Here is a 16,765-nt window from a genome sequence, read left to right as displayed (position 1 = left end):
CCGAGGTCACCGCGTGGCATGAGACCCAGTTCACCCCGTGCCATCAGGCCGAGTTCACCGGGCCCATGGATGAAGTATTTCTAATCCATGCCGGGCCGGGGTGTCACGTGGCCGGCAGGGGCGGGGGCGGCGCCTCCTCCCGGGACGGCTGGCGGCGGGCCGGCGCCGGCGGCCACACGCCGTGTTTGGGACGCCCAGATAAGCCCCTAATCGAATTGGCTGACCGACAGCGGCCGGCGCGGCGTCACTGCTGGCTGAGCGCCAGGGCCGGACCAGGGAGCGGCGCGTCGCTGAAAACCGCGGTACGGAGCTGAGCGGAACAGGGCGGGACAGCGGATGGAATGTACGGGCGGAACACTGGATGTGATACTGGACGGAGCATGTTGGAGGGACACCATGCCGGAATAAAAGGGGCGGGATACTCGAAGGGCATGGGGGGGGGGGGATTGAGCTTGGTGCGATAGTGATGTAATGACCTCTACACAGTGATTCGTAATAAGGTCTCCTATTGCATTGGATGCAACGATTAGCTGCATATTGATTACTATTAGCACGGTAAAAATCATGTCCCTTCCCCGTGTAAGTTACGTCGAACGTCTTCTATATATGATATACTACACCTCACCACCACCATTCGAAACACTGTAAGTATTTTTATACGTCATTATTGTAGCTAGGTGATGGATGGAAATTACAAGGATATTTCCACTTTTCAACGGAAATATTCCGCAAATAGATTTTAGATCACCTAGCAGCCACTAACTAGCCTAAAGGATGGTGGCACCTAAGGTAGCTCACTAAATCTGAAGAATTGCGTCAACAACGAACTTAGAGAACGCATCCATTACACGGCCAGAATCGACGGCTCATTTGATAGAAGCCTTCTGGGCCAGGAAGAGAGGAAACGCTATGTTTACATTTGCATATCATTAGTATTATTCGACAAAAGTAGCTCTCTTTGCGGTCTGGCTTTATCGAGAATAAGTAATCAGTAGGCTAAAACAGCAATAGAACTATCAAAATGAGCTTATCTTTCAAACACGGTGATTCCCACGCCGAACTTGGACACCAGCAAAGTAGAAAAATCCTCAATCTGCAGAAAAGCCCCAGGACTGGGCGGTTCCAAGAGCAGCAGCCCCGGGGAAGGAGCACTCGTTCTGCAACGTGACCTGACCATTGACCAACTGCGGTGCGCAGGCTCGGACTTCCCGGGAAGCGGCGGATGTGATGGTCCCCTCGGCAGTGTCACGGTATGGCTCGGGTCCTAACGGACGCGGTTGTGGTGCAGTCCTTCATGGTCCTTCATACCCGAAATGACCAAGTCACAGCTGTAGTTTCACGGAACCGGCTGATCCCCAGCCTGTGAGCCTGTCAAGGAATCACGCGGTCTTCAGCTTCGTGGCCACTGAAAACAGCACCGCTCACATTCTGTCCGAGTTGCAGCCAGAACAGCGGGCAATACCAGTACAATCCTCGCAGGTCCTTTAGCACCAGGATGTTTTGGCGTATAAATATAAGAAACATTGTGTGCCACCATGGGAATGCTCAGAGCCACTTCCCCAGTATGTCGGCCACACTGCGGTCTGCAGTCTGCAGTACCAGTACCAGAATGTACCCCACCGCCAGTGCCACCATGCCCCGGCACTATCCAGCACCAGTACCACCATTAGCCCGCCGCAGTCCTATCCCCAGAACGTCACGGGAGGTCTGGCACGCCCGGCGAGAGCAGCGTCCACTCATTACCTATTAACGTAGTCGCCGGTCGGCGGCCGCCTTTTAGCCATTATCGGCCCGAAACGAGCGCAGGCAGCACTGCCGGCCGTCGGCACTGCCACCGAGACTGAATCAGTAAAACGAGCCGTCCCGCCCGCCATCGGCTGGCCGTGTTAAATAGTCAGACGGCCATCGGTGCGACCCGAACGGCGCGAGCACGGCGGAGAGACGGCGGAGCGGCGAGCAACAGGCGGGTAAGGGGACTGCGACTCACCAGCAGACCGGTCATCGGAACGGCCAGCAATGGGACAGTGGACGGAGACTGTGCCCTAGCTGCCAGCTCTCCGAGTGACCAGCAGCAGGAACAGTCGGGGAAAACGCTGCAGCCTACCGCCGGTCTCAGAAAGACAAGAAGCGTGCAGGACGGGGCGTGCGCTGCGTTCCAGACATGGTCCTTAGAGGGCGTGGCCGACCAGAATGACGATAGTCAGATTGGCCAAATCACTATAAACGACAAAGTTCTGCTCAAAAGCACTCATAAACAATAACAAAAGCTTGTCTCTGGACCGAGCCAAACTGATAAAAAGTGTGTTCACTGATCAATTACTCATTATTTTCCCGTTGACTGTTGCAAAGCAAGTCGCATGGGTGTTGCATTGGCATCAGCACACCCGGTGCCCGGATATCCCCAGCCCCTCCATATCCCCATCCCTGCCGCGGGGCCGACCATCCCACCCCACTAACGCAACAGATGGCCGCTCACTAACACCCATGACAGCACCGGCGACAGGGCAAACCTCGTAACTCGGGCACAATCTTCAGCGGGCGCCGGCCGCCCGATCGGCGCGAGCAAACACGGCGCGAGCCTGATCGATTACCGAGCTGACACGGGCCGGGCGGCGACCGGAGACAAACACCAACAGCGCCGGCCGTGTGACCAACCGAGACGACTGAGGTGAACAGTTTGAATGGTCAATCGCGAGAATATTAACTATGCATTCAAACAGCCGGCTGGGTCATAGATGACAGCCGCCTATTCCCTAAGTGGGCGTAGTTTTTTAGTTGGACGGCGTTGATGATCGTCATATTGAACGAGCGTGACTGTGTACACTAGCCGCTAGCGCACTAAAGCGCATCCCGCGAAATCGGTAGGTAGTTGGCTTGGTGGTTGAATAGATGGCAAGACCAGCCCAGTACCTGTAGTACACACGTGAATCTACACTGCATGGCCTGGGGATGACCCGGTCAGTAGACTTTGCAGTGTGTACAGGGCGGGGAAAATCCCGACCCACACTGTCATCCACATAGCCCGTGTAGCGGACGTCATATAGGGCTGTCCTTCCCCGTCTGCCGTGTGTATGAGCAAGTGGTTGATACTCACCGACCAGCGCCAGAATAACGGTCAGCACTGACTGTGTAGTTTGTACACCATACAGCAAACAGTACCGACCCCAGCCTGCAGTGTGTATGAATTAGTGGTAGATACTCACCAACCAGCGCCAGAATAACGGTCAGCACTGACTGTGTAGTTTGTACACCATACAGCAAACAGTACCGACCCCAGCCTGCAGTGTGTATGAATTAGTGGTAGATACTCACCAACCAGCGCCAGAATAACGGTCAGCAGCGGGGCCGCCGGGAAGTGGGCGATCGTGTTGGCCTCCAACATCTGCAGCAGGTCCACTGGAACGAACAAAGGGGGGAGGTTCATCAAGTTAGTACTCAGTTATAAGCAATCAGAATACACGGTATCGGGCACTCTGTAGAACGTACGAACCCGGGGACAGGATAGCGTGTCAGTACATGTTGGCCAGTGCACATCGGTCACGCACCGGCACAGAGCATCTGGGTCAGTAAAATATTTCATGTGCGAATCCATGTGCTCGAAACATTAAAAAGAGTGAAAAAGGCATAAAATCACTTCGGATATGTATTATAGGCACAGGAAACAAAATCATCGCGAGGACAATCGGTGCGAGTCGTCTTCTCATCGCCAGCCCGAACTGAAAAACAGCAGCTCGGCGACAGAAACGACGTGTAAGTGTGGTATTGTGCTGTCGTAGGATGCATTTATGTTAAATACCGTAAAGTGGGGCTATTTGAAACGGATTTTTACAGTTTTTGGCCTCTCCCTTTAAGACGGTTCATATTTCTTATAGCATGTAAATTGCAAAAATGTAGTTCTCCGTAAGCTCTTTCATATAGGTGCATTTTGGTTCAGCTAGTAAAAATGATTAAGGATATTTTTTTAGTTAAAGCCTGTCTCAAATAGCCCCATAGGGTGGGGCTATTTGAGACAGTTTTAGTTACGAAGAAATTGAAGAAAATCGGTCACGCTAGAGATAATTTTTTAAATGCCATGTGATTGGAAATTAAATTTTGATCATTCTGGCAAAAATTGCTTTTGCAAAGACAGTTACATTTCCTTTATATTCAATCTTTTCCTTTTTCGTAGGATGCTTCATTTCGGTAGGTTATAAAATTGCATCACTATATGCTAAGGCTGTCATAATATGATGTGACCCTAAACTTTCCAATTTGCAGAATGATCATCAAGGACTATTCTAAAGACAACAACAGTAAAATTTTGAAAGAAAGTTTTTGTATATAGCCCTGGTGGCGTGAAAACAGACATACTGAAAGTCGGTGGGGCTATTTGAGACAGGCTCGCTACCTAATGAAGCACACCGTAATGAATCAAACGAGCTAAAAGGTTTCCCAAAACATTTAAGTGAATAGTCTGCATGATTCCTTGTTCCATTGCACATCTTCATGCGAAGAAATAACAGAAAAATGTTAAGCGGTTTTGATTTTATGACGATTTTCCTCGATCGCTGCATGCTGTATCAATTGGCCGGTAACCCTACCACATCAAGCCTACTTGCATAGGCTCACCTAACAGTACGTCCATGTGTTAAGTAATCTTCAATGGTGTTTTTTGGTCAACCAAGGTAGACATGTGTTATTGTCGACTAAGTAAGTGACTGATGAAGCACATTTTAAGCACATATTCATCAGAATAACTAGTTTGGTCACCAGCTAAAGGGTCATTATGTTACACTACGAACATGTAAATATTGCTTCCTGCTAAATACCATGAACCCACTGCACGTTTATGACCACGACCAATTCATCGGTGCTACTCATGTCGAACGTTCGATGCACTTCAAGTAGATCGTGGTAAGTCTTCTCGGGTGCATTCGCATCACCATTATCAGTAGCTATTTGGCATATCGGTTGAGGTTTGACCAGGTGGGCATCATCGGGATTCTGAGACAATGGGTTACGCAATCGGCAGTAACGTTAACAATGTATAATATTTTCATGAAAAATATGCTTAGCCTTTAAGTAAAACGGTAGTAGCGATAGATGCAGTGCCGAAGCTGTTAAAATTTCAACTATGTTAAGCGGCAGGTAGGGGTCCTTTTCGAGCAACTTAAATTGTGCGTTTTTCTGTATTTCGTATTTTAGACCAAATTTCTTTCGAAACTTTTCGAAATTTTTCAAAAAGGTTATTCAGGTCATTCACTGTTCAATTCCACATCAGCCTAAGCAAAAATGACGAAAAAATATCGAACGGTTTTCATTTTACAGCGATTTTACTAAACCACTACTTTACTGTCTCAAATAGCCCCACTGTCTCAAATAGCCCCACTTTACGGTATGTTTTTATCACATTTTCGTTCACTTGTTGAATTTCCGATGTGTGTTTCTTAGGCACAGAAAACTGTTGTTTGCAGCGGATGTACCCCTCGAAGTGGAATAAAAGATCCCAACAAAAACAATAAACAAGCTATGGTAAAGTGAGTAAGTTAAAAACAAGCCAAGTTGGTTCAGTCTCAGCCAGCTAACAATAACTCCGTTATAAGAAAACTACGCTTGAGATCGATCGCTTACAGCCTCAGAAGCGTGCGCGAGGCTACATAGAACCGTCAGCGAGCGACTCCGTCCCGACTGACTCATACTACATTGTCAGCGGGATGTAGGTGTCACCAGGCATATCACATTGCCTACAGCAATAACGTTCTCGGCAGAACCGTGAAAGGGACACCGTGCCAATTTCCGACAGGAGTCTTCTTGGAAAACCGCTCGACCATAATAGAGACATGACAAAGGACTGAGCCATCCAAGCACTGCATACGTGCGTACGGGTAACTCAATACCAGACGCCGGAGAATTGAGTCTGCGCGCTCCAGGACAGGCCACCAGGATGCTCGCTTCAGCTCGGCTCGCTCCAGCACGGTTCACGCAGCCCGGCGGTGCCTCAGCCCCTCACGGCACGAGCAGCGGAACACCGCCCACCATTCCAGTGACCACCGGAACCGGAGAGCCAGCCCGAGTGACCGGCCGCCGACTCTCCAGGGCAGCCGGCAGCGCCGCCGCTCGGCCCCAAATAAGGCCATAAATTTAATACGGCATCGCTAACAGGCTGGCGGCAGGGCGGTCCCCGGGCGGCGGCGGCGGCGGCGGCGGGGCGGGCGGAGTCCGGCGGCGGCGGCTCCGGTTGCAATTAGAGCTGCCACGGGCGGGCCGGGCCGGCGGCCGGCTCGGCTTTCACTGCAGTCGGCCGTAATACCGGGCCAAGAGGCGGCCCTCGACTCTGGCCCGCGGCCATACCGCCGCCCATATTGAGCGACTCCGGCAGACGGAGCGTGTCCGGTGGCGTTGAGCGTCCGGTGACACTTGGAAGGTTCCGGTGACACAGTTAAGGCCGCCCCACACTGGACCTCGCATGCGGGTTGCGAGTTTGCGGGTTTTGAGTTTGCGGACATAATACTAATTCATAGAGTGATTACAGCGTTCCCTTATGGTCACTCCATGAATGCAGTGAAGCCGGTACACCTTCAGAAAATTTCATATTGTCGCAATACCAGCACAACGAACCAAAATTAGACTCCAACGAAAAACTCGCAGACCTCGCAGAACTCGCAGACCTCGCAGCGAGGAAAATCGAAAGTTGACTCAAAACTAACTTTTGGAATGCGATGCAAGGTAGCTCGCAAGCTAAAAACATGCAGACTCGCTTGTTAGATGGTAGTGTGGGTCACTCAGCATAGATTGTATTATTTAAATTTGAAGAAACCCGAAAACCCAAAAACCCGCAACCCGCATGCGAGGTTCGGTGTGGGGCGGCCATTAGATGACAGTTACCCGGTTCCGGTGACAGTCAGATGGCAGTTCTACGGCTTCTGGTCATTCAGTTGACACCAGTTTTATCTCCAGTGACCGAATGTCACAGTCATATGACAGCTCTCTGGTTTCAGTGACGAGCGTCAGTCAGATGACAGTTCATCGCTTCCGATGACAATTGACAGGTGCATCGGAACTCATCCAGCAGAGCGTGAAGCAGACGGGGTCTGAGTGCACCAGAGGTGGTTCGAGAACGGAGCGGCGACCGAACCATCGAGATAGTCTGACACTCGGCGGCAGACAGTAGCGAACAGTCGAACAGCACTCAATAGTTACAGCGAAAGCTGTCTCCCGTCTCTTTTTGTCTCTTTCAGTTGTCTAAGACACATGGAATTGTCCGAAGACAGATTTAATCTCTACGCGGCAGGCAACGCATGAAATACGAATGTTTGCCAGGACAGGTCAGAAGAATCTTACGAGACTGGAGACAGAGGGTGTCCCTGGATGCGGGGGGGGGAGGGGGGAGGAGGGGGGAGGGACAATGCTGCCACTGTCCACATATCCAAAAATAAATTTCATCATTTCGTTAACCGGAGACCAGAAGCTCCTCTCTCAGTTATCGCTCGCGGTACGGCAGTACTCACCAATGAAGAGAAATATTTGCTGGTGAGAATAACGAAGAAGCATGGAGACCGTCAGCGTCTGCAAAGAAAGAAATAAAGTCACAGAGTTAAAATGACGATAAGTCAGTGTTGGTCTACGATGTTTTAAAAGCTCAAACAATACTTCCTATGATCTTCCTTGGAACACAAAAAGAGTTCGTAAGCCGTTGGTACAGCTTTGACAATTTTTCCCATGTCCATAAAGTAATGTAAAGGTCACGGTGACTATAAATAGTAAAGGTAAGTGGTCAGCAGACTTGTGCCAAGGTCCCAAAAAGGTCCAAGATCCAGGGTTCGCAGAGTCCAAGGTCTGGGACCTTGATGGATCCTGGACCTTGCGTTGTCATTTTTGTCGTGAGACCTTGGAAACCCAGGACCTTAAAACATCCATATGCCGCGAGACCTTGGAATCCCAGGACCTCAACATTTGCATATGTCGCGAGACCTTGGAATCCCAGGACCTCAACATTTGCATATGTCGCGAGACCTTGGAATCCCAGGACCTCAACATTTGCATATGCCGCGAGACCTTGGAATCCCAGGACATCAACATTTCATGTGACATGAGACCTTAGAAACCCAGGACCTCAACATTTCATATGCCGTGAAACCATGGAAACCCAGGGGTCAGGACCTCAAAATTGTGGTATGCTGCAAGACCCTGCAGAATGCAGACCTTCAGTCCCAGTTTTATTATTTCTCATGGGATCTTAGAAGGGTCTGCTGGATCTACACCATCATTTTGTTGAGGGACCTCAAGAATTCTGGAAGCAGGACCATGAGGTTTATGTTGCACATGGGCCACTAAGGACCCTGCACTAGGTTTTGTCTGTAAACACTTCAATAAATATCTTAAGTTGAGCCGCTGAGCGACCAGCTGCAAGGGGCTAGGATAGATACATGAAGAGAAAATGAACCAGACTGTGTAGACATATACAGAGCCAAATCGTTGTCATAGCTGTGAGGCAGAACTGGTACAAGAGACCTGGAAGCTTTTTACATTATCAATGTTATGGATTATGAAACTGTCAAACAGTGGACAGTGGTGGTTTGGAAAGTTCTTTTCTAATCTCACCTGACATATTTTCTGGGCCTTGTTTTCTGGGTTGTGATATGCCGGGCTTGAAGCTACTTGGAAGCTACCCTGACCCACTGACCAAGTAAGTGTCAAACTTATTTGATTTGCAAGTCATCAAATCACCATTGAGCAATGAGCATCCAATATAAGCAATGATTCCATGACAGTTCAACTTTTTCGTTTAGCAGGTTTTCGTCGGACAATTTTTCGTCTGCAGATTTTCGTCCGCAGACTTCGTCTATGCATTTTTCGCCTGTGCATCGATAATTTATCTAAGTCCGCGCATTTTTTCGTAAGGACATTTTCCGCCTCGTCCAGACGAAAAAAATGCCGGACAGAAAAATACTCCGACGAAAAATGCACCAAATCAATTCGTACAGACGAATAAATGCAAGACGAAAAAGTCAGACGAAAATCTGCCGACGAAGAACCGTCTGACAAAAAAAATTGTCATGGAATTTTGTTCAGAGCCTTCAAGCTTATGTGAATGAACAGTAAGTAAGGTCTGCACTCGCTGATGCTCTAATTCCATTGGCTTAATCGATCAGTTTTTTGTGTGAGCGCTCGCGAAAACAAGACTTAGAACATATTTGAGTTTTTATCCAGGACCCTGTTCGGTCGCTGTTTTTATATCAGCGTGCGGCTTGGCCTCTCATTGGTCTAACGAATAGACCACTTGAATTCGACCAATGAGGAGCCAAGAAGTTAGCAGCATGGTCGCAGCCTGCTGATAAATAAACGGGGTGCGAACAGAGCTCTAGGTATTATGTAACTGAATCAAATGTGCAGAAAATCGAAAGCATATAACAATCCAATTCAATTTTTCCATTTTTATGAAGCCTGTAGGTTTTATTTCTGGGTTTTTTATCTTGCCCGAAAGAATACTTGGATGTCTGTCTTCAATAACTGTAAGGTGCTATCCTACATTCATAATGATCAGGTAAGATTGATTTGAAAGGGACATGACAATGCAAAATGCAAGGTACCTATTACCTACCTATATTTTTATGAACATGTCAGGCTAAAGAAGGAGAGATTGATATCATGATTCATCTTTAACTTTGACTTGTGTTGAAGCTCCCCCTACCTATGTTGGTAAATGAAAACCACCACAGGTTTGCATAGGTTCTGCCCCTTTTAATGTTGCTGGGCATCCGTTGGCAGAATATTTAGAAGTAAGCCTGCTCATCAGAATGTTAGTTTAAGTTCTTGTTGTGGGACCCTGAATACTTTGGATCCTGAGATGTATTTTTGCCGTGGGACCTTGAGGACTGTGGACCCTGAACTCTGAAGTGTGTACTTATCATGGGACCTTGGGGACTGTGGATCCCGAAATTCACGCTTGTCGTGGGACCCTAGGGACTGTGGATCCTGCAATGCATTCTTGTCGTGGGACCTTGGGGACTGTGGATCCTGCAATGTATATTTGCCGTGGGACCTTGGAAACCTTGGATTCTAGAAATTGAATTTGCCGTGGGACCTTGGAAACCTTGATTCTAGAAATTGAATTTGCCGTGGGACCTTGGAAACCTTGGATTCTAGAAATTGAGTTTGCCGTGGGACCTTGGAAACCTTGGATTCTAGAAATTGAATTTGCCGTGGGACCTTGGAAACCTTGGATTCTAGAAATTGAATTTGCCGTGGGACCTTGAGGATCCTGGATCTTGATTTTTGGTCACGGCACAAGTCTGGTGGTCAGATAAATACTATGTCGCTGACGCACCATCATCAATTAGTGGGGAATAGGACAGGCACCGCCTACAACACATCTTTATCTACTCCCTCCTTGGAGGAAAATACAGAGGCTCCCACAGGCAAGAAACAGAGATATTTTCATCCTGGGTACAACTGGGACCAGAGCGAAACGGAAGTCCCCGCATCCCCGCATCCGCTATTCTGGTGACAACTGGGTATTCATCATAGAGAAAAATGAGGTAGCTTTCATACGAACAAGACATACCACACAAGCTGTTTGTCTCGAGGGCGGAGGGGCTCGTCTGCTTTTTATGGAACAAATGAGGGAAAAGGTCAGAACAATTTAAGACATTAGTGGGGTGAATAACTCGGTAATACGAGTTAAGGTAAACCGAACCAGGGGCATTGGTGATCCATTTGGAGGCCGTTTAAGAAAACAACTCAATTACTTCATTTAGCTGTTCTAGAAAATGCAGCCAAAAATAGTACCTACAAGGAAAGAAATTCTCTCAACGATGTCACTTATACAAGATAAATCACTGAACAAGAACCGGCGCTCAATACACAATTACGAATATGACACCACTTTCTTTGATCTCTTGATGTAGATCTAGCCTGTCATTAAATCCAACAACTCGCAGACGTCCGGAGAAGAAGAGCGCATTAATTCCGTACCACGATAGTGCGGCGCTAACTCCGTTTTGAGCAAACACGGCACCGCTCTGACGGCACTTATTAAATTCCCGTTTTTTCCCGGCGTTTGTCGGACCTCCGACCGGCGTCCCGGGTCGCCTTTATGGCTGCTCAGCACCGCCGGCGGCGGCAGACGACAGAGGCGGCGCGCCGGCGGCGGTACCGGCGCGGCCAAACACACGACCGCTCTCCGAGATGTGAGCGATGTCAGAGCGCGACCCGACCGGGGACAGATGCAGCGGGTGAAATTGCAGTCAGCAGAAGCAACAGTACCAGACTGCGACACATTCCGATTGCTGTACGCTTATACCGTGCGAGCAACACGGTGCCCTGTCATTCTGACGCCTAACGCAACCAAGCACTCACATCCAAACACCCAATCACAAAGCCTGCCCAATGCCCATGCTTAGCATCCTATATCCAGGGCCTCACCCCAGTTCGGGACCACTCTACCCCCTGCTCCGCCCTGCCCCTCCCCTGCCTGCACAAGTTCCTCCGAGGCAGCCGCGGTCGAACCAGGCAGCCAGGATTGCGAAGCCTGGTGACCGCGCGCCGCAGATTGGCGTGGGGAGGGAGGGTCGGGGGTAGCGCGGCTGACCGGGGGGGGGGGGGTGCACGAGGGCCAGATCGGAGGGTTGGGGAGGGGTGGCTGGTGGGGTCAGGCCGCCGATTGTCGAGTCGGGTGCTGGTGACAGGCCGATAGGAGCTGATAGTGGAAGCCGCGGGCAGAGGCCGCACCGACCGCGCGTCACACTCGTCTACAGGCCAGCTACAGGCCAATGTTTCCGTCGGAGCTCTGTGGTCGGATTCACAGCTGCGAGTCGCAGCCGAGGTCGGGTCTTGGCTCTGCAACAGGTGGCACTGGGCGAGCAACAGGTCCCCCGACAGTCTGCAACAGGTCCCGACTGTCTGCAACAGGTCCCGACCGTCTGCAACAGGTCTGAAGCCATCGGACTGTGGCTCGGCGGAAAGACCCTGACTGCTGACCCTGACTGACCCTGACCGTATACCCTGACTGCTGGACCGTATACTGTCCGTATTAGCTCCGTATTAGCTCTACAGCAGGGCCCCAGACTGTTGGCGGCATTGTGTATCAGCGAGACGCTGTGACTGTTGGACTGCATACCGATAGCATCCCTCCATAAACGGTTACAGGTATCTCGGACTGTCGCACAGTGTCAGAAACTGATTTCGGTTATCGGCAACTGTTATCGGTGCTGGTTTAATTTTGTCATTTATGCCCATTCTCCCTGAGCTTTCTAGCTGTGGATCGCATAAACATTGCACCGCAAATCCCTATTATATATCGACACAAGCACCACCTGCGCTGGCGTCAGCCGGGTCACCACCTGTCACCATCAATGGCACCACCTGTCACCATCACCAGATGGAGAACAGACGGCCTCAGGCTGGTGTGGGCACAGTATGAGCGGAGCGGATACTGTATCGGCAGATTACGGAGCGCATGGCACGGTAGATCAGATCGTACCACGACCGGATACGTCGGCATACGGGGGCGCTCGGTACGAATTCATACCTCATGCATACCAGAAGCCGCGGCAGTGCACCTCCGACGGGGCGCGAGGGCCGTCGGCCGGCGGCCGCCAGAGATAGATCGGTGTCCGACAGCTGCCGATGGCCCGTCGGAAACTCATCTGGCGCGGCCACCAGCCGGCCCATTACGGCGCCGCTGGAATGCCATCAGCTCAAAATGCTACATACATAAACCAGCTCGGTGTTAACGGCCCAGAACCACTGCGTTCGCCGCCCGGCGTGACGCATCACCTGAGCAATGGTCATGCTCCGAGCGTTGACCGAGTTCCGTGGTCGCTGCCGCGTGTCGGCGCCGGCCCGGCGGCGGGGACGTGCCGTCCGGCGGCGCTCTATCTGAGCGGGCCGCGTGTCGGCGGCAGCAGCAGCCATCAGTTGGGCGACGGTGCGATAACGCCGCCGAGCGCGATCGATTCGGCCCTCATACCGCCGGCATCAATCAATAGCCGCGTGGCCAGATAACGCCTGCCGCCCGCCGGGGCGGTCGCGGACCGACGCGACGGAGAGTCGCCGCCGAATCGAGCCGAGCCGCGGAGCGACTGCAGAGGTAGGCTGTGCCGCAGTACCGCCCGGCCCGCCGGCGCAGCCTACCAGTACAGGCAGTCTCCGTTCGGGACCCAGAGGACGGAAACCACACGCGAATATCGGACCCCACCCGGCGACCGGAGATGATGAAACGCCGAGCACATCCGGAAAATGGCGATGGTGGCACGCCGAGACATTCGTTTCGGCACCAATCAATGGCTGAGCCAAGGGGAACTTATTTCTATAGAAGCATTACCGGTGACGCAAACTCCTCTGATAAAGGCCAAGCCAAGAGATTCCCAAAGTTGAACTCGGTACCAGCTGCGCTCCGGTATTCCAATCAACTACTTTCTCAAGAAATTACAGCACCCTGACAAGTCAGAAAGGGCTTAGAGATATTTGGGTCTGCAATGTAACCTCAGTGCAGTGACACAATCTTCGGCGGGAGCGAAGACCAATTTGTGTCTCTCTTCAGGTTAGCGGAAAATTTACGTAACCACTGCTTTTTGGCCGTTTTGATATGTCGTCCGTCCAGAGGAACCACAGCACATCATTCACTGCGCACGAACAGGCTCAGGGGAGAAGAGGAAAAAACGCATACGTGGATCTCACTATAACATAACAATATGGTTGAAGAGATACGAGTCAGCGTAACATGTCTACATGTCTACCCTGCCATCAACTTTCCAAAAGAACAACAAGCATGGGTTATTGACAATCGATGCAGGACGTTTTTGTCTGCAGAATATCGTAGCACTTGCTCGCTTTCGTACTAAACTTAATTCAAATTCAACCACCACGAAGTTTCGCCACCAATATTTTTTACAGCAAAATGCTTCGAAAGTTAGACACCTGCGGCAACTAAAAACAATTTGCATAATGTGTGTTATGCAAGCCAACAAAACAGCTACAACATTGCCAAGACTCAAAACCTAGCTGAAAGAATAATTTGAGAGCGTAATGTTATTCGACCCATTCAATGCGCTTTTATGCTACAGCAATATTATGCCATGATAATGACCATTAACCACGGATACTAGGCCATCACCAAGAGAGCTGCTCTAACATCCGCATTAAAAATGTCGCCGCTGAGCGCTAATAATTGAGCCCCTATATGCCAATAAGATCAATGCCGACTAGGCTTTTAGGGGAAATTCCCATACATTATCGGCTAACACGTCTTTAGGTTCAAAGATCCAATCAAGCAGCCGTTTCACTCATGGTCGTAAGTGTTTCACTTTTAACGACGCTATGAAACTCGGCTGGCAGTAAAATCACGTCCTCAAGCCATAATCCCCGTCAGCTAGTAACGGAAAAGTTGAGCTCTTGTCCTTTCAAGTTAAATATGATTAGAGGCCGGGCCGACCGAAGGCCTCGCTCCTAAGCATTGGGTGGCTCAGAATTCGACACTATCCCCGCGTTTTCCTTACAGAATCGAAACAGCTTCACTGCGGGGGTCTTCAGCAGCAGCCGCCTCAATACGACAGGCTAATAGGGCGCCGGCTCCCACTGCTCTACCTGCCTCCGTTCCTCTACCTGGCTCCAATCACCAACAAAGCCGCGGCGCCGGCAGTAAGTCTGCCCAGATCGGCCGCTAAACGATTTCCATCGCTTCCGTTCGCGCTCTACTGCCGAAGACGTCCGGCCGACCGGCCGACCGGCGGGGCGGGGGCGGGGGCGGGGCGGCACGTGTCCGCCGCTGGCGCCACACAGGCGGCCACCGCGAGATTGCCGCCCTGCGCCGAATTTGAATACGGCGCCGCCGATGGTATTAGACGATGCCGAAGGCCGGCGGCGGAGAGGGACCGGGGAGGGCGGGACTGGCCAGAAATGAGAGTTTGCTCGAAGGAGGTCGGGTGGGGTCCGTTGGGGCTGGTCAGAAATGAGAAAGCTGAGGTCAAAGGCAGGTCACTGGCGGTCTGAGAAAGAAGTTCACCGATGCAAGACGTGACTTACACCGCATCCAATCAAACCTTCACTGCCTAAACCAATATAGCCGCTCTTGCTCACTCACTCAGCAGCATTTACTGCTGTCATCAGTATCGTAACTCAGGTCCCACCAGTCCCGTCACTGCTCCCATCCGTCCCGTCAGTCACCGCTCCCACCAGACCCACCAGTAGCCACCGCTCCCACGCACCGGTCCCGTCGTCGTCCCGCCCAGTCGCCTCAAAGTGGCCGTGGCGCCGGCGGCGGCTGGCCGCGCGGTAATTGATGAATTGAGCTCTAATCAGACCGTGATCCGGTCAGCGCGAGCCGCACCACCGCAGATTGAAATTAATGGCCGGGCTGGCGGGCCTGCCGGAGCCGCCGGCCGAGCGAGAGCCGGTGTGACACGGTGACCCTGACCCTCCGTGACCCCAGCCGGAGGTGAGCCCTGAACCGCGACACATTGGGTCTGTTCCAGTCGCACTTCCTAACACCTCTTAACTCCTCCAAGAGCAATATAGAGGAGGTTGGAGCAGGGCCCTCCTTGGCTTTGTAGGGGTTAGAGCTGCCACTGGAACAGTGAAGCAATCTTGGAGGAGTTTAGAGGTGTTAGGAAGTGCGACTGGAACAGACCCAATGACAACCGGAGACAGTGACCAGAGACACCGGTACGCTACACGAACACAGTGGGTCCCTGAAAAAGACTGTGACCTGCTCACGGCCAAAATACTGAGATTCACTGAGACCAGGGTGACTTGGCGGGACTCACCCCCTTCGCAACAAACTGACGGGTGCCTGAATCAGACTGTGACTGGTGACTGAATCAGACACTGTGACTACCGACTGTGACAGTCTGACGTCACAGTCAGCCGAAGCACGCCTGCCCACAGTGGAAGCCGTTTGGGAAACTCACCAGTACTTCTGAAAGGCCACGTTTGTATGTGGGTCGAAAAGCGAGGGTAATAAACGTCTTCAAAGAGTTTAAAGATCAGAGCAGAACACCCACCGTTTATCGATAGGGTGATGCAGATGCGACGATAAAACTTTCTGGTGAACGCAATCAACGCCCTAAAACATGGTCCAATGGAGAGGCATCATAAGCGCAACCCTTATCAGCGCCACCCTTATGGCTAATTCAGCCCCCAATGGTTATGGGTTATTCAGCTCCACCATCACACGACATTGGAGCCACTCTGTTAGACCATGGGCTGCACTGGACCCGCGGAAGACGGACTGCGTCAGATTCAAAGGCGGACTGCGCTCGACTCCGGGGCAAACTCGGCCAAGCTTTAAGACGGACTACGCCTGATTCCAGGACGGACCGCGCCAGACTCCGCACGGACTCGGCCAAACTGAGACGGACTGCGATGGATTCCAGGCCGCATTGCGCTCGACTCCGGGGCGGACTCGCCCGGACTCCGGGACGGACTCAGCCGGACTCCGGGGCGCCTGTATTCCGGCGGCAGCCAGCCGTCGGCGGGGCGGCCCGCCGGCCGCGGCACCCCGGGTCGCTACAGACACAGCTAATGGCACGACCAGGAAACGATTTTAGCCGGGCGGTGCGCCGGTCGCCGATCGCCGCACAATACCGCGGAGAGAGCGGCCCAGCGGTCGGCCCGACCGGCCGGTCGGTAAACCGACAGAGACGCGGACAGCGAGACAGGGTAGCGGGCGACAGGGTATGTACGGGCGACAGGGTCTCAGGCGACAGAGTAACAGACAACCGGAGTGACAGACGACAGAGTAGCAGACAACTGGAGAATGGTCCGAGACCGAGCGACCTGTCCAGTG

At 51.7% G+C, this 16,765-nt stretch overlaps 1 protein-coding gene across 2 annotated transcripts in view; it reads right to left on the bottom strand.

Annotated features, from left to right (window-relative positions):
- LOC122366603 (membralin-like) overlaps nucleotides 1-16,765 on the bottom strand; it is a 52,306-nt gene that overhangs the window by 17,855 nt on the left and 17,686 nt on the right. For both annotated transcript variants that reach the window (XM_043339034.1, XM_043339033.1), the window contains exons 10-11: nucleotides 7,488-7,545; nucleotides 3,313-3,396 (exon numbers count right to left, since the gene is read on the bottom strand). In XM_043339034.1, coding sequence (XP_043194969.1) covers nucleotides 3,313-3,396; nucleotides 7,488-7,545 — 142 coding nt within the window. The remainder of the gene's footprint in view (nucleotides 1-3,312; nucleotides 3,397-7,487; nucleotides 7,546-16,765) is intronic.

The sequence above is a fragment of the Amphibalanus amphitrite genome, unplaced genomic scaffold (assembly GCF_019059575.1).
Source record: "Amphibalanus amphitrite isolate SeventyFive unplaced genomic scaffold, NRLGWU_Aamphi_draft 000818F_arrow, whole genome shotgun sequence".
Classification (NCBI taxonomy): domain Eukaryota; kingdom Metazoa; phylum Arthropoda; class Thecostraca; order Balanomorpha; family Balanidae; genus Amphibalanus; species Amphibalanus amphitrite.
This window is presented reverse-complemented; position numbering and strand designations above follow the sequence as displayed.